General features: G+C 48.1%; 1 protein-coding gene and 1 long non-coding RNA gene across 9 annotated transcripts in view; one reads left to right on the forward strand and one right to left on the reverse strand.

Moving 5' to 3' along the window:
* Positions 1–24,650, reverse strand: part of LOC310853040 — a 484,331-nt gene that overhangs the window by 227,702 nt on the left and 231,979 nt on the right. The gene's annotated exons all lie outside the window — the stretch shown is intronic.
* The window catches only part of DYSF (dysferlin), a 180,428-nt gene that overhangs the window by 12,753 nt on the left and 143,025 nt on the right, over positions 1–24,650 (forward strand). For 4 of the 8 annotated variants that reach the window (XM_083757042.1, XM_083757038.1, XM_083757040.1 and 1 more), the window contains exons 2-6: positions 7,461–7,516; positions 8,237–8,328; positions 19,022–19,127; positions 22,283–22,397; positions 22,925–23,112. In XM_083757042.1, coding sequence (XP_083613168.1) covers positions 7,461–7,516; positions 8,237–8,328; positions 19,022–19,127; positions 22,283–22,397; positions 22,925–23,112 — 557 coding nt within the window. Of the gene's footprint in view, positions 1–1,087; positions 1,272–7,460; positions 7,517–8,236; positions 8,329–19,021; positions 19,128–22,282; positions 22,398–22,924; positions 23,113–24,650 lie in introns of those variants that run through there. The other 4 variants (XM_083757043.1, XM_083757041.1, XM_083757039.1 and 1 more) reach the window with 4 other exon arrangements.

The following is a 24,650-nucleotide window of genomic DNA, read 5'->3' on the forward strand; positions in this document are numbered from 1 at the left end:
AGTGGAAAATTTCTGGGGTGCTTCTCTTGATGCCCTAGGCACGTGCTTATTTTGCTTAACGGTTAATCCAGCCCTTATGCTTGGACGTGTGTTTTTTTGCTGTCTTTTATTGCCTATGGTTGCTTTTAAAATTATATATATATATATATATATATATATATATATATATATATATATAATTATTACATGTTGTTGTTGTTTAGTCGTGTTCGACTCTTTGTGACCCCCTGGACCAGAGCACCTCCAGGCACTCCTGTCTTCCACTGCCTTCCGCAGTTTGGTCAAACTCATCTTCATAGCTTCGAGAACACTGTCCAACCATCTCGTCCTCTGTCGTCCCCATCTCCTTGTGCCCTCCATCTTCCCCAACATCAGGGTCTTTTCCAGGGAGTCTTCTCTTCTCATGAGGTGGCCAAGGTCTTGGAGACTCAGCTTCAGGATCTGTCCTTCCAGTGAGCACTCAGGGCTGATTTCCTTCCGAATGGAGAGGTTTGATCTTCTTGCAGTCCATGGGACTCTCAAGAGTCTAGCACCAGAATTCAAAAGCATCAATTCTTCGGAGATCAGCCTTCTTTATGGTCCAGCTCTCACTTCTTTACATCACTACTGGGAAAACCATAGTTTGAACTATACCTTGCGGTGGCGAAGGGGCTTGAATAACTCAGAGAAGCTATGAGCTATGCCATGCAGGGCCATCCAAGGTGGACAGGTCATAGTGGAGAGTTTTGACCAAACGTGATCCACCTGGAGCAGGAACCGACAAGTCACTCCAGTATCGCTGCCAAGAAAACTCCATGGACAAAGACAAAATTATTATATATTGTCATTTAAACACCTTGTTGTAAGGCGCCCAGGGAATATTAATGGACTGGTGGCTATATAAATCTAACAGCAAACAAACAAAACAAAACAAAAAAACTTATCCCAGTGACGAAATGCGGCGGGGGCGAGTAGCTGCGCGCAGCTGCGCTTCCTTTTGCGCGCCGAGCATCCCGGCCGACCGATCGCGCAGCGCCCCCTGGCGGGATAACGCGCCGCCCTGCCTGCCAACTGGTCCTGATGCTGCGTCCGGCGCTGGGCGGGCGGCGGGCGGCGCTGGGCGGGGATGGCTATGTGTGACCGGCGGGCGCTGAGCCCCTGAAGGCGGACGCGCGCCAGAGAGAGAGAGAGAGAGACCATGTTCCGCTGCGTCGTGCAGCGCGCCTGCAGCCTGCCCGCCTTGGAGAAGGGCGACAAGCGCAGCGACCCGGTGGCCAGCGTCACCTTCCGAGGTAAGGGCCCCTCGAGACTCAGCCCAGAGGCAGAGGGTGGGGGGCAGAGGTCTGGACAAGGGGGTGAGGACTCCTCCTCCTCTCTGCCCCACCCCACAGGCTGCTCAAAAAGGGAGCTCTGCCCGGCACTCCTGTTTTGTTGGTTTTGCAGAGGGAGTTTATTCTAATCTGTATCTTTGATTCATGCTTTTGGACTTACTTTTCATAGTGGCAGTCTTCGTATTTATTTATTTCATTGCATTTTATAGCATGGCTGGCATGGTCTCCTCATTTAATCCCCACAACGACCCTTCGAAGCATAGCTGTCAACGTTTCCCACTTTTTAAAGGGAAATTCCCTTATTCCGAATAGGATTCCTCACAAGAAAAGGGAAAAGTTGACAGCTATGCTTCGAAGTAGGGACGCGGGTGGTGCTGTGGGTTAAACCACAGAGCCTAGGACTTGCCGATTAGAAGGCTGGCGGTTCAAATCTCCGCTACGGGGTGAGCTCCCGTTGCTCGGTCCCTGCTCCTGCCAACCTAGCAGTTTGAAAGCACAAAGTGCAAGTAGATAAATAGGTACCACTCTGGCGGGAAGGTAAACGGTGTTTCCGTGCGCTGCCCTGGTTCGCCAGAAGTGGCTTAGTCATGCTGGCCACATGACCCGGAAGCTGTATACTGGCTCTCTCGGCCAGTAAAGCCAGATGAGCGCCGCAACCCCCCAAGCCGTCCGCGACTGGACCTAATGGTCAGAGGTACCTATGCTTCAAAGTAGGCTGGGAGGCAGGGACTGGCTCCCAAGCCACACCTAGTGAGCTTCCTGGCCAAGTGGGGATTTGAACCCTGATCTCCTCCCGGGAGAAATGGAAAAGTCTTGGGTTCTCTCTGCCTCCACTCCATTCAGAGGCAGCGATGCTTCTGAATCCGTTGCTGGAAACCACCGGAGGGGAGAGTTGCTCTTGCGCTCAGATCCTGCATGCAAGTTTCCCATTGTCACATCTGGTTGGCCCCTGGCAGAACAGGATTCTGGCCTAGATGGGTCCACTTGGGCCTGATTCAGACGCGATCTTCTCAAGTTCTTATGTTCCTGTATCTGCCCCTTTGTTCCTTCTGAACTGCTGTCTTCTGATCTGTTTCCACCAACCAACTCCAATTCACGTTTTTATTTGGCGCGATGTTGTCACGACCCTCTTCTTCCTTATACCTTTGACCATATAAATAACAGAATGTATTTATTTATTGAATGGTTATAGATAAGGAAAGGACACAAAAAACAACAACCCAGCAACACCCAGGGACATTTTAAAGGATAAAATCATTGGCCCTGCCTGGAGATGCTGCCGGGGATTGAGATGGGATTATTCTGCATGCAAAGCAGATGTTCTTCCCCTCCTGCCTTTCCCCTACAGACCACGCCAATGAGCATTATGGACAGCACCCATCTTACATTTACAGATCACATGAAAACCCAGTTAAGGCAAGAACTCCTTTAAGCCAGAAGTATGAAAACATCCGCAGAGTTTCTGGGAACCTGGGGAGGGAACTAGATGTCTGCATCCAGCAAAGATTTATATGGACATACCTATAATCTGGGACGCGGGTGGCGCTGTGGGTTAAACCACTGAGCTTAGGACTTGCCAATCAGAAGGTCGCAGTTCGAATCCCCGCGACGGGGTGAGCCCCCATTGTTCAGTCCCTGCTCCTGCCAACCTAGCAGTTCGAAAGCACGTCAAAGTGCAAGTAGATAAATAGGTACCACTCCGGCGGGAAGGTAAACGACGTTTCCGTGTGCTGCTCTGGTTCGCCAGAAGCGGCTTTGTCATGCTGGCCACATGACCCGGAAGCTGCACACCGGCTCCCTCGGCCAATAAAGCGAGATGAGCGCCGCAACCCCAGAGTTGGCCATGACTGGACCTAATGGTCAGGGGTCCCTTTACCTTTACCTATATTCCAGGGAGTGATCTCATAGCAGAATTGTGGACTTGGAAGAGACCATGAGGGTGATCTAGTCCAACCCCTTGCAATGCAGGTTTCTTTTGCCCAACGTGGGGCTTGAACCCTCCACCCCGAGATTAAGAGTCTTGTGCTCTACCGACTGAGCTAGGTCTCAACCTGATATCAAATTGAGAGGGTCAGCATGTCGGTTGTTCCCTTTGGAAACAGAGGTGCAATTTGACATTTCACTTGTGTGGGGCAATGGTGGAAGTGGCATGAGGTATGGAGACGTGTGTAACCTCAGATAAAACTGTAGACAAGACGCCCTCCAAACGCTCCACCCAGCTGAAAATAAGAGCCCCCTTCTAAGCTTGGAATAGTTCTATTTTCATGCCAGGGATTCCTGCCAGTGCCCCACCCTGCTGAGACCTCCGATTCTGCTCTCCCTTCTGTCAGTTGCTGCATAGCTGGCGCTGCACTTATTCCAAAGCACAGAGATTCTCAGAGACCTGAGGTCCAGAATTGCAGGTGAGGTGACTGAAACCTGGAGATGGGTCAGCGACTCATGCTTAGCAACATTTGAGCCATGCATTATTACCTTTATATTATTTTAAAATTATTTTTTCCAAACGTTTTCACAATCACCTCAAATCAAATAATTACATTATTTCATCAGTTGACTTCATCTCCGCAGTGTTTTTACTACTGGATTAAATCTTTATCTATTACAAAAAAGTTTCTCTGCTGCAATCATTTTGTCATTTTTCTTCTGCTGCTTTTATCTCAAATCCTGCCTGCAATTTCATTTGGCTGCAATGCTTTTTAAAAAATAGTCTATGAAAGGCCCCCATTTTTCTTTGAAAAGTTCATCATTCTGACCTCTTAATTTCGCTGTCAGCTTTGCCATTTCTGCCTAGTCCATTACTTTCGAAAGCTACTTCAACTTCACTGCAACCTCCTCTTCTTCCCGTTTCTCAGCATATAATATTCTAGCTGCTGTTCTCACAAACATAAATAGTTGGGGCATCTTCTTTGGAACAGCTGCCCCTAATATACCTACAAGCTTCTGGTTTTGGGGGAATATCCCATTTAAACCTTTTCTTCCTTTTATTATATATCAGGCCAGGCCTTATTCCTCAGCGGGGGGGGGGGGGGGGGCAGAAGGATTTCCTGGGCCTGGTGTATTGTGTGTGTTATTTCAGGTCCAGATTTCTGCCTTGCAGGGGGTTGGACTGGATTACCTCTGGGGGTACCTTCCAACTCTACAACTCTACGATTCTATGATGTCACAGTCCAAATCGCCTTGCTGAAGGCTGATTTGGCTTCCCATTTTGGTACGTTGGCTCATGTTGCCAGCTGAGCTCCCGTGTCCTGCAAGGAACAAATTTATTTTTTTGTATATAATTTTTAAATTAAACTTTATGTTTTACAATTTAAAGTACTCGTTTTTTACATCCTTAAAATATCCATGACTTCCCTTCTTCTCTTCCCATGGTTCATTTTACGTATCCTCAATCCCTGCCTATTTTACAGAAACTATACCATTCAGCATTCCCTTATTACATCCATCAAAACTTATTTACACTGTTGAATTTGCCTTAATGCTGCCATCACTGCAAGGAACAATTTTAAACCTGCACGTGTGTCACGGGGGGAAATTAGCATTTGCAAATGAGCAGTGGCCTTTTTCTCCCCACAAGAGGCGGCAACTTTGGGCGTTCTCTGCCCTCCTGTACTTCCTTGGGAACAAATATCATCTGCAAACACAGCTCCACTCTTTCCTTCCTCCTTCCCATTCTGAGCAATGCCTTTTTCAAATGCTGAACCGTCTGAGTCTGCTGAGTGACCATATATAGCAGTTTTTGGCTCTGCACGGGGAGAGCCACAAAGCTATACCAGGCAGACCTTCCTGCAGAGCTTTGGCAATAGCAGCTCCTCCTATTGTTCTGTCTCTCAAGAGTCTTCCTTTTCCTTTTACCATTTTGTGGCAAAACTGAGCAGAGAGAGAGAGAGAGAGAGAGAGAGAGAGAGAGAGAGAGAGAGAGAGAGTCCCTTTCTGCCCCTGCCAAATGGTTTGCTCAGCCTTCCAAGCCTTTTTTCTCTGCTTCGGAGTCTAGATCCTCCTTCCGGTTTTGGACATCTCTGTTTAGACTATCAGACACGTGATGCACTCCAAAGATAGATTATAAAAGCAACAAGCGGATGAGGCAGAATGGTTTTCGTCTCCTAGGACAGTCGAGCTACTCCAGAAGCACCAGGCGGCCTCTGTGCCAGGGGCATGTAGCTGGGTGGTTAGAGCAGCCTTCCAGAAGTTTGGGTTTCCATCTCCCATCATCCATAACCATTGGATGAGCTGACTGAGGATGTTGGAGGCTGCAGCCCAATAATAGCTAGGACAGCAAAGTCAGAGAACTCTGGCTGGGCGAGACTTGCATTTTTGGAGGGGGAAATAGGTGGCCTATATCTTTAAAATGAAACCAAGCCAGTGGATAAATGATGGCAAGCAGGGCCTGAATTGGGGCCTCTGGTCTGGGCTTTTTACACGCTTTGACATGAAGGAGTCAAGTGCACATCTGTATGAGGAAAGGTGACCTGGCGTCAGGGCCGGCTCAAGGCATTTTGCTGCCAGAGGAGAAACAGCTGATGTTCCCCCCGCAGCCTCTAGTGAAGTGGGAGCCCAAAGCTCTCCCCATTATCTCCTTATTTTAGACTCTGCACACACATGCAGAGAGAGAGAGAGAGAGAGGAGAGAAAGGAAGGAAGGAAGGAAGGAAGAGAGAGGAGAGAAAAAAAAGAGAGAGAGAGAGAGAGAGAGAGAGAGGAGAGAAAGAGAAAGAGAGAGAAGAGAAAAAGAAAGAGAGAGAGAGAGAGAGAGAAAGAGAAAGAGAGAGAAGAGAAAAAGAAAGAGAGAGAGAGAGAGAGAGAGAAAGAGAAAGAGAGAGAAGAGAAAAAGAAAGAGAGAGAGAGAGAGAGAGAGAGAGAGAGACAGAGAGGAGAGAAAGAGAGAGACAGAGACAGAGACAGACAGAGACAGAGAGAGAGAGAAAGAGAAAGAGAGAGAAGAGAAAAAGAAAGAGAGAGAAGAGAAAAAGAAAGAGAGAGAGAGAGAGAGAAAGAGAGAGAGAAAGAGAGAGAGAGATATCAATAAAACTGGATGGATCAAACATCAACTAACTATAATGAATTAACTGGTTTCTGAAATGGCGAAATTAACTGCCAAATTAAAAGGACATAATGATGACGTGTTTAAGGAGGATTATCTCTCAAATTATCACCCATATATGAAGTCGCTTGCAGGATTTGAAATCTAAGACACAGATTATTGACAGAATTAACGATAGTGAGGTTTAGAAAATCAAAACTTATGTGCTGTAAAACAGCTAATAAAAAAGGAGTAAAAAAGAAGGATCTGGAAAGGAGGGGCCGGAAGTCCAGAAGAAACTTTGCATGTTTTTGTTTTTCAATTGTATATGATAATAAATGTTTTGGAATATTTTTGGAGATTTAATAGAAATGATATGGAAAAAATGAATTGTTTGCTTTCCCTGTTCTCTTGTAAGTGCCAACATCTTCCTCTTAAATTGGGCAGGTGGATAAACAGAGCACTGACACCTGGATCTATGCGATCTGGGACAGGTGTGTGTGGGATCTTCAGCCACACCGGCTGCCAGGGATCTTGTTGATGTTACTCCTTCCAGGATTGCAATTGTCTACTCTGATGGGGACAGACAGATGGGTGGCTTTAGACCCGCCGTCCAGAGGAGATGGCTGGACAGAAGGCTTTCTGTGTTTTAGAGAGAATGAGTGTGGATGTGCTTGTGTGCGTGAGAGAGATAGAGATCTCAAAGAAACCTGTTTTGCACCCAGGCTTGTTCCATTGCTGATGCCATTGTGCTTGTCATTTGCCTTTTCTGCCCATGCCCAGCCTTGGAACTGCAGCCCTGATCCTGCTGCACCCCTTCCCTTCCCTATCTTGCCTGCCGCCCCCACCCTGGCACCTAGTAGCAGGGTGCCAGCTGGAGTCTCTTTGGGCAGGAGTTGGCCATCTGCACCAACCTCTGGCCAAGGATTCAGAGGAGGCTCTTTCCGCCCAAGATAATGTTAAACTCGGAATGCAATAGCTTGAACTCAGGTCCTAGTGCACACCTCCTCCTGCTGAGCTCTGCCCCTTCTCTGACTGGGCTGTGAATTGTTAATGCGGAAACATCTGTTCAGGCCATTGTGCAAAATGTGCTGCTACTGGGGCCGTTTCTTATCTTTCTGCTGTCTTTCCTAGGGGTGAAGAAGAGAACCAAGGTGATCAAGAACAACGTCAACCCTGTGTGGAACGAGGTGAGCCAGCCCCCCCTCTGCCTGAGTCTCTGATGGGTATGATCCTGTGCTTAATTTCAGCAGAGACGGCTGTGGGTCAGTCCCAGCATCACGTTCCCACTGTCAGGGATCAGTTCTGGAAGATGCTCTGAGCCTGGACTTCCTCCGCACTGAGTTGTTGAATGGTCTCTTTAAATTTGAAGGTTCCTTATTGTTCCACAAGATGTGTATTTCTTTAAGGGCCAGAGCAAATAACGTGACCTAGTTTTACAGCTGTGAAGCAGTACAGCAGGTGCTGTTAAGTTGGGTATAAGAATATAAAGAGCAGCACCTAGCTCTCTCAGTACCTTAGTGCAGTGTTTTCCAACCTTGGGCTTCCAGCTGCTTTTGGACTACAATTCCCATCATCCTTGACCACTGGTCTTGCTAGCTAAGGATGATGGGAGTTGTAGTCCAAAAACAGCTGGAGGCCCAAGGTTGGGAAACGCTGCCCTAGTGGATGGGTCATGCTTATTGCTATATTGTAAAAGGAGTTTTTGTTCTTGTTATTACAGTATAACCTTGCAAAGTTATTGTGCGTTCCTTGTAATGTGTGGCCTCCCCAGCACGCCTTCTGCAGTGCAACTAATCTGCAAATAGCCAACATGAGTAACTAGATCAGTTGGATCTCCCGGCAAGTTGAGAGGGAGGATTGGGACCCCCGCTCTCAGTCCCTGACCTGCTTCCCTCCTCTCCTCTTAGGGCTTTGAGTGGGACCTGAAAGGGATTCCATTAGATCAGAATGCGGAGCTCCATGTCGTCGTCAAAGACCATGAGAAGATGGGCAGAAACAGGTAGGGGATCTCCACAAAACCTTCAGAGCAGCTGGCCAACTTTGGCTCATGGCTGGTCCTACCGTTGGGAGATGCGAGGCAGTGGGACGTCTTGCCATTTGCAAATTCCCCCAATGAGGGGTGCTCAAAAGTTGGAATGTGACTTGCAAATTGAAAAGACCTTTTGCGTAAATGGATAATAAATTAGCTTTGCTTGGGAAGCAAAGTATGCATAAAATAAAGTTCTCCGTGAATTTGGCTAACCCTCTTTTGAAGCCGTCGGCTCATCTAGTCTAGCATCCTGTCCTCACAATGGCCAAGCAGATGAGGACATAAGAGCTCAGTCGGTAGACTCTTGATCTCTGGGCTGTGGGTTCCAGCCCTGCAATGGGCAACAGGGGCTGGACCAGATGAACCTCATGGTCCCTTCCAACTCTACAACTCTATAACCTAATGCAGAATAATAATAATAATAAATAAATAATTTATTTATATCCCGCCCTCCCCAGCCGAAGCCGGGCTCAGAGCGGCTACCAACAGTAAAAGTAACACAGTTTACATAAAATCACAATCTATTAGTTGATATACATTCTAAAATCAATTCATTCTAAAATCAATTCAGAATCAAATTAATGGCAACCATTGGGCCAGAGTTTTATGAGGATTACCAAAGGAGGGGGTCAGACTGTGCCTTGGCCAAAGGCCTGGTGGAACAGCTCTGTCTTGCAGGCCCTGCAGAAAGATGTCAAGTCCCGCAGGGCCCTAGTCTCTTGGGACAGAGCATTCCACCAGATCGGGGCCATGGCCGAAAAAGCCCTGGCTCTGGTTGAGGCCAGCCTAACCTCCCTGTGGCCCGGGATCTCCAAGGTGTTTTTATTTGAAGACTGTAAGGTCCTCCGTGGGACATACCAGGAGAGGCGGTCCCGTAGGTACGAGGGTCCTAGGCTGGATCAGGCCAGTGAACTGTGCTGGATTAGGCCAATGGTCCCTCTAGGCCTGCATTCTGGTCCCCCAGTGGCCAAGTGGGTGCCCCAAAGCGAACCTCACAAGCTGGATTCAAGCACAAGAGGAACACTCTCCCCTCCCGTGGTTTCTAGCAACTGGGATTCAGAAACATTTCTGGCTCTGATTGTGGAGCCTTCCTGGCTAGGGGTCCATGGGAGTGGAGCTGGCTGCTGCAGGCGCTGGAGCACCCATCCTGTGTCAGTTTGCATTTCTTAGTGCAAAAAGTATTGATCTGATGTGGAGAGATCTTTCCTATTCTACTTAATTCAAGAGAGTTCTGGAAGCAGCTCTGTGTGAAAGAAGCAGGCAGAAGGTTCCTGATGTTTGGGTTATTTCTTCAGAGAAGCTGAGTACAGATGGTTTCAACTGGTTCTGTTATCTCTTTTGCTAAGGTCATGCTGACTATAAAAGTAGGGCCAGAAGGAGCCTGGGTTTCACTCTTTCTGTCTCTATCTCACTTGCTTCTGGTGTGGTGTTCTGTATATAGTGTTAAGGTTTTAGTCTTATTATAACTTATTGTAAGTTTAAGTTAAGTCTGCTGCAGCTGGATTTATCATGGACAGTGCCAGTCCTGAATGTATGGGATTTGTGACCATTATGCTCATTTGCCTTCAGTAGCAGCAAAGCTCTGCTGGATGAAATATTAATTGCCTCTGGTCTGTTTTTGGGGGAATCCCGGAACGTGTTTTTACTCTGTTAACTATACATTGAGAGTTTTGTTCTGGATCAATATTGAGCAGAATTCCTTGCTCTTTTGGGGCATGCAAACCACTTGCCACCTACTCTCTGCCTGCGGAGAAGTTCAAGGCATTCTTTGCCCAAAGGAACGCCTGGCCTCTCTGTGGCTCCGTGAGTTCCTAACATTGGCAGGGGAGGAGGTGGCTGAAAGGACTCTTTATGCTGCCGAGTGACATGGAAACAATTCTCGGAAAGGGAGAGTGAAATATACTCGGAGTCGAGAGTGGATTTCATGCTCTTTATTCAGCTCATAGTGGTGAGGAGGAATGGAAGTTCCCCCAGAATGTCTCCTTTATATGCATTATTTACACAATGGACCCCACGTGATTGGCTAATTCCGGGATTCACCTGTAGGCCAATCAGGTTGCGGGTTCACTTCCACCTGGAGCTGGATTGGGTGGCTCCTGTGGACCAATCAGGCTGCTGCATTCTGAATCCTATTGTTCTAGGACCAATCGGACTGCTGCATTTTGGATCCTATTGTTCTAGGACCAATCAGACTGCTGCATTCTGTATCCTATTGCATTGTTCTAGGACCAATCAGACTGCTGCATTCTGTATCCTATTGTTCCAGGACCAATCAGGGTTGGCATAGCAACTGGGCAGGGCTCCTGTGTATGTGCTGGGATGCTAAAGGGATTATGGTGCCCTGTATCACACCTTCCCCATTTTGTAGTCCTTCCTTCATGGAGTAAAATAAAAGTGGAACACTGCAGATCTGATGTATGGTTGATTTTCTATGAATTTATAACAGAAGCGTAGCCTATGTAGTGTGTGTGTGTGTGTGTGTGTGTGTGTGTGTGTGTGTGTGGAGTTTCTACAAACTGAATGATTGGGGGGGGGGTCCTGCGACAAGTCTTATAGGCAACTAGACTCTTGAACATGTATAGAGTAGCTTTCCACTTTGTAAGCTCAGCCAGGCTCAACCCTGCTAGTCTTTGGGGGAAGGAGCTTCTGGGAAGATGGTAGCAGAGGTCAGGGGTTGCTCCTATTTCATTATTTTTGAGCCTCATCAAGTGGCTGGTCCCTGTTGCTTTCGTGGCGAGGGAGCCAGAAGTCTCGTTGCAAAGGAAGAGGCATCTGGGAAGGTTCATCTTCCCAAAGTGTTCCTGGAGCACGCAACAGGCGCTCCCATAAAAGGGGTTCTTGTTGCACCATCGAGGGAATCTGAGCTGCCACAAGAGTTCAGTGTGTCAGCTCTGAGAAAGCAGCCACTGCTAGGTGGGTGGGAAGGGAAGAAGAGAAGAGAAGAGAAGAGGACTGTTTAAGAATAGCCCTGTCGAAAGAGGATATCCAGGAATAGCAAGGATGATTCAGGGCAAGAGAATCTGGAGACCTCAAGCCTGGCTGTGTGCCCGAGGTCTGGGGGGAAACAATGATTGGAGGGATGTCTCTCCTTCATTGAATATCGGAATGGTAGAGTTGGAAGGGATCACCAAAGGTCATCTAGCTCAACCCCCTCCAACGCAGGAATGGCAGCTAAGCAATTCCCGCAAAGCAGGAACTAAAGCCATTGGAAGGGGACAAGGCTGCAAGATGCACCCAGGGCTGTTGGGACCAAAAAAAGAGACAGGCAAAAAATGGATGCTCCTTCAAAAAGATGAAATCGAGTTCGTTAAATCCTAATTGAAGCGCACAGATCTCTTTGCAATTTGCAAAGCTGGCTAGTAAATGCTAGTGTGGTTCTTCCCAAGGTAGAATAAGAGAATCATGGAATTGTAGAATTGGAAGGTACCCCCAAAGGTCATCTGTCCCAACCCCACGCCATGCAGGAACCAGAGCTAAAGGATCCACGGCAGAGAGCTCTCCAGCCTCTGTTTATAAACCTCCAAGGAAGGAAAGGCTGCCCCCTTCTGAGAGAGTCCATTCCACTGTCGACTAGGGCTGGGCGATATCTGGTTTTCAGCATCACGATATATCACCAGCTAAATATCACGATATATATCTGTGGTGGCAGAGGGCCTTGATGAGGCTCCCTGCGGCGATGGAGGGCCTTAAAGTGTAAGAAGAAGAAGAAGAAGAGTTTGGATTTGATGTCCCGCCTTTCACTCCCTTTAAGGAGTCTCAAAGTGGCTAACATTCTCCTTTCCCTTCCTCCCCCACAACAAACACTCTGTGAAGTGAGTGAGGCTGAGAGACTTCAGAAAAGTGTGACTGGCCCAAGGTCACCCAGCAGCTGCAGGTGGAGGAGCGGAGACACGAACCCGGTTCACTAGATTACGAGTCCACTGCTCTTAACCACTACACCATACCGGCTCTCCGGTAGATTTAATAAAAATATTAAATAAACTTCCACATAATAGATTTAATATATTTTCAACTAATTTAAGACTTGTCAAGTTGCATCTGCTACACCACTCCGAGGTCTAAGTGGAATCTGTGCATGAAAAGCCCCCTGGGTTCAACTAAACGGACTTCTACTTTTCTGGGAGGAAGCCTCATTGAATTCAGTAGGGCTTGCTTGTCAGTAGACACGCGCTTGCTTGCACTGCTTACCGGAAAACACCCTCCCCATCATTCTCACATAGTATCCCACCTCCCATTTCAGCATAAGGCAGCCAGCTAAATCTTCTCCCCTCCATTCCCACCCCTGGCCCTCATCCCACCAATCTTTCGCTTTTAATCAAAGGGAGGGAGGGCAAGCAAGAAAGCAAAAAGATAGTCTCATCATCATCATCATCATCATCATCATCATCAACATCCTTTCCCTTTTAATATGGAGGAAAGCTATTTAGGGAGAACCAACCATGTAAACAGAAGGGACGCAGGTGGCGCTGTGGGTTAAAGCCTCAGCGCCTAGGACTTGCCGATCGAAAGGTTGGCGGTTCGAATCCCTGCGGCGGGGTGCGCTCCCGCTGCTCGGTCCCAGCGCCTGCCAACCTAGCAGTTCGAAAGCACCTCTGGGTGCAAGTAGATAAATAGGGACCGCTTACCAGCGGGAAGGTAAACGGCGTTTCCGTGTGCAGCTCTGGCTCGCCAGAGCAGCAATGTCACGCTGGCCACGTGACCCGGAAGTGTCTCCGGACAGCGCTGGCCCCTGGCCTCTTGAGTGAGATGGGCGCACAACCCCAGAGTCTGTCAAGACTGGCCCGTACGGGCAGGGGTACCTTTACCTTTACCTTTAACCATGTAAACACCACCAGAAAATAAAAATTAAAAACTGTTCCAGACACTCCTGTCTTCCACTGCCTCCTGCAGTTAGATCAAACTCATGCTGGTAGCTTCGAGAACAGTGTCCCACCATCTCGTCCTCTGTCGTCCCCTTCTCCTTCTGCCCTCCATCTTTCCCAACACCAGGGTCTTTTCCAGGGAGTCTTCTCTTCTCATGAGGTGGCCAAAGTCTTGGAGCCTCAGCTTCAGGATCTGTCCTTCCAGTGAGCACTCAGGGCTCCTTCAGAATGGAGAGGTTGGATCTTCTTGCAGTCCAGGGGACTCTCAAGAGTCTCCTCCAGTACCAGAATCCAAAAGCACCAATTCTTCGGCGATCAGCCTTCTTTATGGTCCAGCTCTCACTTCCATACATCACTACTGGGAAAACCATAGCTTTAACTATACAGACCTTTGTTGGCAAGGTGATGTCTCTGCTTTTTAAGATGCTGTCTAGGTTTGTCATTGCTTTCCTCCAAAGAAGCAGGCGTCTCTTAATTTCGTGGCTGCTGTCACCATCTGCAGTGATCATGGAGCCCAAGAAGGTAAAATCTCTCGCTGCCTCCATTTCTTCCCCTTCTATTTGCCAGGAGGTGATGGGCCCAGTGGTCATGATCTTCGTTTTTTTGATGTTGAGCTTCAGACCATATTTTGCGCTCTCCTCTTTCACCCTCATTAAGAGGTTCTTTATTTCATTTCAAGGATATGGTGATTTACTGCACAGCCCTACTGTTGAGCGGCTCCTAATGTCAGTCAGATCTTCTTAATGCTCAAAACTGGAAAGACCCGTAGAGGAGCAGCGGCGGGGGGCATTTTCGCCTCCATGCCAACATCCAATTAGCTGGATATTTTGTCTTCTTTTATAACCATTCTAGGGTTGCATGCAGCAGTGGGAAGGGAGGCAGGGTGCTGTAGCGGTTCGGGCATCAGACTTGGACCAGGGAGAGACCAGGGTTCGAATTCCCCCACTCAGCTGTGAACCTCACAGGCTGTGACCTTGGGGACCAGCCACTGCCTCTCTTTTTTTTTAAAAAAAAATTGTTAACAATTTCAACATATCAAAATATCAAAACATCTCATATTCATTATTTCCCCCCTTTCCCTCACCTCCCCATCAAGCCCCCCTCCTCCCCTGAGACTTCCCTCAGCTCCTCTCTGATTTTTCAACATATATTATTCTCCACATACTGTAAAATTGTATAAATCCTTATCTTATCTATCTGCTATGTTAACAATCAATAAATTTGTGTCTCTTTATTCAAAACCTGCCAAGGAGTCCAATTCATTTTGTTGTCTTTTTTGAAGTCACAGTTGTCCTTATCTCTCAATTTATATGTTAGTTTAGCCAGCTCTGCATAGTTCATCAATTTCTCTTGCCACTGTTCTTTTGTCGGGGTTTCCTCATTCTTCCACCCTTGTGTTATCAAGACTCTTGCCGCTGTTGTTGCATACATAAATAGATTATTTATTTTCCTTGGCAGGTCTTGTCCTACAATCCCTAACAGAAATGCTTCTGGTTTTTTAACAAATGTCATTATAAACATTTTCTTCAATTCGTTATATATCATTTCCCAGATTTTCTTAATTTCTCTACATTCCCACCACAAACCAGCCAGTGCCTCTCACCCCGACCTCCCTCCCTCCCAGGGTTGTTATGGGGATTAATTGGGGGCAGGGAGAACTGTTCAAGAGCGGAACAGCCTCCCATCGAAGGGGGAAGCCTGCAAGGTTTTAAACAGAGGCTGGAGAGCTATCCTTTGGATCCTTCAGCTGTGGTTCCGGCATGGCACGGGGTTGGGCTAGATGACTTTTGGGGTTCCCTTCCCATCCTACAGTTCTACGATTCTGCAAGCTTTTCCATGTGCTGTTGTATTAAATACATCACCGTTCTCTCTTTCATCCAACCAACCAACCCCACTGCTGCTGGGCTCTCAGGCCCCCAAAGTGAGAAGGCTAGACCCATTTTCCTAGCGAGGATTCTCCCCTCCCTGTAATCTGAGCAGAGGGTGCATTGCTGTTGTCTTTTCCCTGATAGGGGTCTGGAAAGGACACCACCCAAGATAAGTCTGGAACTGCCCTCCGAGGCCTTGGCCGCCATCCAGGGTGCTTCTTGCCAGCTTTCTTCATCCTGTTTTCATATGCTAGTTATGCACCCTCAAAAGTCCAGAAGAAATCTGAGGGTTCGGTCCACCACCTCAGAAACTGCATTTATTTATACCCCAGTTCCAGGGAGCTCCAGGTAGTGTCCAGGGCAGCTGTCCACAGCTCTATCTGGTACACAGGATGAGACCCTCCCTGCCCGCAGACTGTCTGGCCAGAGTGGTGAATGCTCTGGTTATCTCCCGCTTGGACTACTGCAATGCGCTCTACGTGGGGCTACCTTTGAAGGTGACTCGGAAACTACAACTAATCCAGAATGCAGCAGCCAGACTAGTGACTGGGAGTGGCTGCTGAGACCACATAACACCGGTCCTGAAAGACCTACATTGGCTCCCAGTACATTTCCGAGCACAATTCAAAGTGTTGGTGCTGACATTTCAAGCCCTAAATGGCCTCGGCCCAGTAGACCTGAAGGAGCGTCTCCACCCCGGACAGCAGGGTCCAGCTCCGAGGGCCTTCTGGTGGTTCCCTCCCTGCGAGAAGTGAGGTTACAGGGAACCAGGCAGAGGGCCTTCTTGGTGGTGGCACCTACCCTGTGGAACGCCCGCCCATCAGATGTCAAGGAAATAAACAACTATCTGAAATTCAGAAGACATCTGAAGGCAGCCCTGTTTAGGAAATCTTTTAATCTTTGGTGTTTTATTCTGTTTTTAGTGTTCTGTTGGGAGCCGCCCAGAGTGGCTGGGGAAACACAGCCAGATGGGTGGGGTGTAAATAATAAATTATTATTATTAACATATATGAGGTTCTCTCCCTGTTCATTGAAACCCCACAACCACCCTCTGAGGCAGTTCAAGCGGAGAGATAGGGACTGGCCCAAGGTCATACCCAGGGAGTTCCATGACTGAGCGGGGGATTCAAACCCTGTACTCACAGGCCCTAGTCTGGCACTTTGACCGGTTCTTCTCCGGTTCATTTAATCCAGGGTTTCTCAAACTGGGATCTCCAGCTGTTTGGGGACTACACCTCCCATCATCCCTGACCACTGGCCTTGCTAGGTAGGGATGATGGGAGTTGTAGTCCCCAAACAGCTGGAGACCCCAGTTTGGAAAACCCTGATTTAATCCTCCTAAAAAAGGAAAGCGAATCTTGAGCAAGCAACTGGAGGCAGGTGGGGCAATGCTGGGCCTCTGGACGTTCTTCCATTTTTGGTGCAGCCACAAAGAAGGCGCTTGTCTTCCATGGGGAAAATCTCCAGCATCAGAGCATGGACAAAGTGCAGGAGCACGGAAGGATGTTCCCTCTCATGCATGCACCACCAACTTTTGCTTCTGGATACCCAGATCTTGCCCGAAGGTCTTTCTGAAGCTCTTCTGTTGTGTCCTCCGAAACGCGAGTCAGCCGGGCTTCCCCTTGGCTCACCTCGCCTGAAGTCGAGCTGCGTCATGATTCATTTTGCGTCAGAAGCTGAAGGAGCAGGAAGGGGATTTCTACGGAAAAAAAGCCTCTCTCTCCTGCGGAGACAATGTGGGGAAGTGGAGAGGAGACATTGGAGCAGACTCTCCAAGATGGGGATTTTATGGCCCTGGGCATGTTTTGCCAAGAAGGTGTTGGAAAGGCTATTTGCTCCTTCCTATTTTTAAATTGGGTCCAGCTCCATCCGCCGCTTGTCGGTCTCCAGCCAGTGCAGCTCTGTTTCCTTGGCAAGGTCTCCACCTCTCCAGGGAACTTCAAGACAGGATGGTTAACTTCTCTGGTTTTCCTTTCGGCGTTTAGCATTGTGTCTCAAAGTGGTGCAACAGATGTCTGGCCTGAAAACAGGGATCGGTCCAAAGGACTTATGGGTTGTTGTCAGCAGATTAAGGCTGCCTGCAGTCCTCTTAAAGACCCTTAGCAGAACCTCAGTCCCATTGAACTTGGAGGGACTTGCTTCTGGGTAAACAGAATCCTTGAACTGTAGAGTTGGAAGGGACCATGAGGATCATCTAGTCCAACCCCCTGCAAGGCAGGAATATGCAGCTGTCCCATCCGGGTATCGAACCTGAAACCTTGGCATTATCAGCATCATGCACTAACCAACCCAGCAATTTGTATGTTTAGTATCTTTTTTGTGAACTGCCCTGAGACCTCTGGGTATAGGGCGATATATTATTATTATTATTATTATTATTATTATTATTATTATTATTATTAAATAGATGACTAAAGAGGATGCAGCATGATGGCAGAGTGAACTCCCTTCCCAGTCCATCATCCTTTGCGTTGTGCATTCATTATGATGGCATTGGAACAGTTAAACACCGTTCTGCTTTCCAGACCGATCGTTTTGGCATGGACATAAGTCTTCATTTTCAATCTCCTTCCTTGGAGGTTTTTAGGCAGAGGCTGGATGGCTGTCTATCATGGATGCTTTAGTTGAGATTCCTGCATTGCAGGGGGTTGGACTAGAGCAGGGTCAGCAAGGTTTATCTTGCCTTGGCCGGATCAGTCCTGCGGAGATCCCTCTGTTGGCCAGATCGCGCGTGCGATTTTTGGCACCTGCACAAATGCGATTTCCGGCGTTTGTGCTTGTGCAGACGTGATTTCTGGCACAGCGGAAGTGAGTCCCCATGCCACACAGTGCCAATTTAACTCAGCACGCGGGCAGGTGGCTCAGTCCGGGGGCGGCTTGTGGGCTGGTCAGACGACCTCTGCAGGCCGCTTCCAGCCCCTGGGGCGCAGGTTGGGGACCCCTGGGCTAGAGGACCCTTGGGAAGCCCTTCCAAACGCTACAATTCTGTGATCTGTGCATGGCCTATAGCTCCCTGCTGCATTCCTGCAAATGTTTATGCAACAGATGTTCTGTGTGTGGTGGGAGTTTGTCCGTCTTTTGTTGCGCAATCATAGAATCAGAGAATATTAGAGTGGGAAGAGACCCCAGGAGTCATCCAGCCCAACCCCCTGCAATGCAGGAATCTCAGCTAAAGCATCCATGACAGACAGCCATCCAACCTCTGCTTCAAAACCTCCAAACAACTCTGACTGTCAGAAAGTAATTCCTGATGTTTGTTTGTTTAATTATTTATTTTAAATAATTTTTTCTTATTTTTTTAACATATCAATTCCAACAGTCATACAACATAACTTCTCATCTTATACAATATTTAAACTTCAGTCAACACCTCTGATGATTTTCCATTCTCTATCACTTATTATGCATTTCTTAATATCTATTACATTTAATTGTCCTTAACTAATAATTCTCCTCATAGTCTTTCTTGCAATATTTCAAATAATTCACCTTACAAAACTTCTTGCAATCCTACTAGCGTAATCTGTTCATCACAATTGCTTTTCAGATAGTTCGTAAATTTACTCCAGTCTTCTGAGAATCTGTGGTCCCGCAGGTTTCAAATCCTTCTTGTTAATTTATTTAACTCTGCATAGTCCATCAGTTTCATCCTCCATTCTTCTTTCGTCGATGTAATTCCTGATGTTTAGTTGGAATCTCCTTTCTTGCAACTTGAAGCCATAGGTTCAGGTCCTGCTCTCCAGAGCAGGAGAAAACAAGCTTGTTCCCTCTTCCATGAAGATGTCCAGCATTTAAAATGCTAGTTTTAAACTTCTATTTTCTAAAGAGAGCTGAACTTTAATTGTGTCCAATATCCCAAGCTCTGCTCTGAACCCCCTGAGAACTTTTGTCCTTCCCTATTCACAGTTTCTCTTCTTCTGTTTCCTCTCAAAGGTTCCTGGGCGAAGCCCATGTTCCCCTGCGGGACGTCCTGGCATCTCCCAACCTGGCGGCCAGCTTCAACGCTCCCTTGCTGGATGCCAAGGGGCAGAGCACCGGGGTAAGTCCATTTCTTGGTGGTGCATCTCACTGATTCGCAGCCGGAGGAAAGAGAAGTCCACCGATCAGATGATGATGTTGTGCACACTCTCAGTCAAGTCCTATCAACCCTTGGCCACTCCAGTGATGGCTGGAAACATCTCACCTGAAACTCTGGGGAGCCTCTGTGAATGCGTAGATAGATAAACTTTATTCGCATTAGCCAGCGGCCGTAGCAACATAAAACAAGCAACATATACAATTAAAAAGACAACAATGGGTAAAAAAGGGCAACCAAATGACCAAGATTATTGTTCAGATGTTGTTGTTTAGTCGTTTAGTCTTGTCTGACTCTTTGTGACCCCATGGACCAGAGCACGCCAGGCACTCCTGTCTTCCACTGCCTCCCGCAGTTCAGTCAAACTCATCTTGTAGCTTCGAGAACACTGTCCAGCCATCTCGTCCTCTGTCGTCCCCTTCTCCTTGTGCCCTCCATCTTTCCCAACATCAGGGTCTTTCCCAGGTAGTCTTCTCTTCTCATGAGGTAGCCAAAGTATTGAAGCCTCAGCTTCAGGATCTGTCCTTCCAGTGAGCACTCAGGGCTGATTTCCTTCAGAATGGAGAGGTTGGATCTTCTTGCAGTCCATGGGACTCTCAAGAGTCTCCTCCAGCACCAGAATTCAAAAGCATCCATTCTTTGGCGATCAGCCTTCTTTATGGTCCAGCTCTTACTTCCATACATCACTACTGGGGAAACCATAGCTTTAACTATATGGACCTTTGTCGGCAAGGTGATGTCTCTGCTTTTTAAGATGCTGTCTAGGTTTGCCATCGCCTTTCTCCCAAGGAGCAAGCGTCTTTTAATTTCATGACCATTGTTCAGATAGTGGCCCTTAATCTCATTGCACCCTCGATAAACCTAGTAACCTTTGCTGTTGTCTGATCTGATAAAAGAAAGACCAATGTGGCCGCAGATGGGCGGCCTGGTAAGTAAGAGGGGGTGATGATATCATGCCTCAGATCTTTAGAAAGGGGACAGGACAGGAGAGCATGAGCCCCTGTTTCCAGATTGCCATCCACAGGGGCAGAGTCGTTTCTCAGTTGGAATCTTTTGGTATCTGCCCTCAAGTATGGCAGTGGGCATCATATCCAATCTGGCCAGTGCGAAGGCACGTCTGTATTTTGGGATGGTTAATTTATACAAATATGGTGCTAGGGAATCAAACTGAGAAGGGGAAAAAATGGCATACCAAGGACAGAGTTTCTTTATAATGGCCAGATTGTTCTGTTGCTTTAAGTCCTTCAGACGCTGTCCAATTAGCCTTTTTGCTTTAATAAAGCCCATCGTGAGAAGCTGATGTGAGTGGAGTCCGCAGGAGAGGAATTTTTGGTGCGCAATTTTAGACCGCACACTTTTATGGGGGTCTTGTGTCACTAAGGGCAGTAGACCGGGTGGATCTGTGAATGCCTAGACATTAGTGAGATCGGACTGAGTAAAAGCAGTGGCATAGCATGGCTTGCCCGGGGCCGGGGCTGCCTGGAAGGGTGGGTGGGAGAGAGGGAAATGGACAGAGTATGCATGTGCATTGAACTGCCTCAGGAGATCTCAACCACAAAAATAAGAAAAGAGCTGTTCCATTGTCTGGTGAAGTTGTTTCCTGCTTCACATGGAAAAGCAAAATTTGGCACCTGGGTGCCCCGCACCCCTTGCACCCCTGGGTAAAGACGGCCTTGGGTCTTTGCTCGGATCCTGCATCAGGGCTCCCCAGATCTCCTGTATGAAAAGAGCTTTGGAAATCAGGCTCCCGGACCTTAGAGCTTCACGGTTTGAGCCTCCTGCTTCTCGGGGTCTTTGGCGAAGGAGCAAAATCTCTGGCTGAGTGGCCAGAATCATGTTCCTTGGAAGCATCACTGAGAGATTATTCCAGTCAAGTTTTTCTTCGGAAACCTTCAGGGTCAAAGAAGGCGACTCTGTCTCATTTCCTTGCTGGGAATTCTACTGCTGAATTGTTTGCAAAGCTAGGAAATTATCCATCACCGGTGGGAGGCAGCCTGCAAACGATACTGCGCCAAAGTGGCAGGATTTACGAATCTGCCTGCTGATACAATCTTGAATTGCTGGGCCTTGATATGAGTGGTTGAGGGCTGCCCCTTAGTGGCTGGCTGCTGAATCATATCTGATGTTAAAAATAAAAGAGGCATACCAAGATCTGCAGTTGGGTTGTGTCTTAGAATGCTTCCAGCTGGCTAGATTTTATCTTTCCCACCCAAAGGGAACAGAAATGTTGCTTCTCTTTTGGGTGCAACGTGAGATTGGTTTTGCACCTGGCAGAAGCTACTTTGAAGGCCAAACTCAGCAAGACATTACTTGCATGAAGGCAATTAAAGTGACTGGCCTGGTTTGCAAATACAGTGGTGCCCCGCAAGACGAATGCCTCGCAAGACGATAAACCCGCTAGACGAAAGGGTTTTCCGTTTTTCGATGCGCTTCGCAAGACGAATTTCCCTATGGGCTTGCTTCGCAAGACGAAAACGTCTTGCGAGTCTTGTGATTTTTTTTCGCTTCCCCCCCTTTTTCTAAGCCGCTAAGCCTTTAATAGCCGCTAATAGCGCTAATCCGCTAGGGGTTGCTTCGCAAGACGAAAAAACCGCTAGACGAAGAGACTTGCGGAACGGATTATTTTCGTCTTGCGAGGCACCACTGTAACACCAAGCTGTGACTTATTAAACTAAGGTTCACTGGTTTTGCAAATAACACCAAGCTGTGACTTACTAAACCAAGGTTTACTGGTTTGCAAATAACACCCTGGTTTGCTTAATCACTGGAATCCTGCCCCACAGCTGAACAATTCACTCGAAACCATGGATTGTTTTAACCATGGCTTGGTGTTACCTGTGAGCCCAGAACACTTCCTTGTCCGTAGGTTGTTTGATGACCCCCCTGAGCTCCAGATGCTCAACAAGTGATAGAGCAAAGGGCAGCTGGAAAGCAACCCAAACTTTGCAGAAGGAAGCAATGGTTTGTCTTAGTGTTGTGTGAACCAGGACATTGCTTTGCAGACCACAATTGCCCTCCTGCAAACCTGAGCCTCTCCAGGATTTAGAGGGAGCACCCTGGTGTGCTGTGTCAGGGCTCAGAGCACCCCACTTCCATCAGGCATCTTCTTTCCTCCTCAGGCGTGTCTCATCCTGCAAGCCTCCTATGTCCCGCCTCCCGGGGCTGCTCCTTTGTTTCCGCCTCCTGCCCCCCCAGAGCCAAATCCAACCCCCGTTGAGCTGGACATGGTGACAGGTCAGTATGAGACAGTTTCCCTCGCCTCCTACTCTGGTTTCTATTTATTTATTACATTGGTCAGCTATTCTGAATTAACGTATTTTTGGCTCTATAAGACGCACTTTCCCCCTCCTAAAAAGTACAGGGAAATGTGTGTGCGTCTTATGGAGCGAATGCAGGCGGGAGGCTCTGCTCAGCACTCCCTTTAAAGAGCCGTGTGGAGCGTGTGTGCAGCTCTTGGGGGCTTTTCCCTGAGGAGGGAGAAGGGCCGCCCCTCTCCCTCCTTGGGGAAAAGCCCCCAAGAGCCTCACACATGCTCTTTAAAGGGAGCGCAGCTGTCCATAAACCAGGACAGCTAGTGGGATCGCAGCGCTGTTTTCCTCTTCCAAAAACCAGGTGTGTCTTATGGTTTGGTGCGTCTTATAGAGCGAAAAATACGGTATGCTTTTTGCAGGGGGGTGGGAATGAGGCTGTGGTACCGAGGGGATGCCCAAAGGTTTGGGAACTGCTGCTTTCGAAACAACCTTGTTTCCTGTTCCCTCCAGATACAGCCGGCGAGGAAGAGTCTGAAGACCCCCTTGGGACGGGCGATGAAGCTGATCCTTCCACGGGCCCCTCTGCACCGGATCAAGTCTCCCTGCCCAAGAAGCCCCCATCGCACGTGGTCCACGGGACCAAGAGGAGGAGAGGCGCCTCCAAAAAGCTCCTGTCCAACAAGCCGCAAGACTTCCAGGTGATCAAGCGCCCTCTTCCCAGGTTTTCCCCCCTGCACCCGAACTTGCAGGCTCTGCCGTCCCTCCTCTTGGCCAAACTTCTGGCCCTGAGGCAGAAGTATGCTATGCAAGATGAGCCCAGATCAAAGGAGATCCTTCTTTGCACATGGCGTTAGTTGAACTTACAGAATTTGTCTGCAAAGGAGGCAGGACTGGCTGCCAGCTTGGAAAGGAGTTTGGAAAAGTTCGGGGAGGAGACGAGGCTTTCAGTAGCTGCTAACCACAAAGGCTACTATTCCCTCCCTTGTCAGAAGCTGTAAATGTCCCAGGATGCCAGAGGTTGGGAATTGCAGGGGGGCTGCCCTTGAAGCTGACCCAGAAACTCCAGCGGGTGCAGAATGCCGTGGCGAGACTCCTTACAGGGTCCTTGCCTCGGGATCGCATTCACTCGGTGCTATACCAGCTGCACTGGCTCCCCGTGGAGTACAGGATCAGGTTCAAGGTGCTGGTTTTAACCTTTAAAGCCCTATGTGGCCTAGGACCCTCGTACCTACGGGACCGCCTCTCGTGGTATGTCCCATGGAGGACAGTCTTCAAACAAAAACATCCTGAAGGTCCCAGGCCACAGGGAGGTTAGGCTGGCCTCAACCACAGCCAGGGACTTTTCGGATGTGGCCCCGATCTGGTGGAACGCTCTGTCACAAGAGACTAGGGCCCTGCGGGACTTGACATCTTTCTGCAGGGGCTGCAAGACAGAGCTGTTCCACCAGGCCTTTGGCCAGGGCACAGCCTGACCCCCTCCTTTGGTAATCCTCACAGAACTCTAGCCCAATGGTTGCCATTAATATGATTTTGAATTGATTTTAGAATGCTGTGTTATTTTTATTGGGTGTTAGTTGCTCTGAGCCCGGCTTCGGCTGGGGAGGGCGGGATATAAATAAATTATTATTATTATTATTATTATTATTATTATTATTATTATTATTATTATTCTGCTTGAATCCCGCTTGCGGGTTTCCAGTGGGAACGGGTTCAACAACTCTAGGGTGCCCAAGGCACCTTGGCTCCCTCCACATTTTGGCCCCTTTGGTCTTGAGGTGGCCCTGCATGCATTGCACCGGTGCGACATGGTGTGCACGACGCCTGGTGCACTTCGCACATCCAGGGGCTGGCACTTCCAGAGCACTTGTTCTCTTCCACCGCATGCACATTGCAGTGTTCAGTGCATGCGGACCCCCTGAATCTTGGGGGCAACCTGGTGTCTCCGAATGGAAATCTGACAGGAGAACAGGATGCTGAACTAGATGATGATGATGATGATGATGATGATGATGATGATGATAATAATAATATTTATACCCTGCCCCAGGCTCAGAGCAGCTAACACCAATAAAATTTCAGTAAAAACATAATAAGAAAAAAGAAAAAGAAAAAAACCCAAGTTAAAATACAGGTTAAAATGCAATTTAAAATTCAGCCTCATTTTAAAAGTAGCCCATAGATCAAGACCATAAGGGGAGGGAATCATAAGGGTCAAACTGAGTCCAAAACAAAGGCC

Source organism: Podarcis gaigeae, assembly GCF_964106915.1.
Source record: "Podarcis gaigeae genome assembly, chromosome: 9".
NCBI lineage: Eukaryota > Metazoa > Chordata > Lepidosauria > Squamata > Lacertidae > Podarcis > Podarcis gaigeae.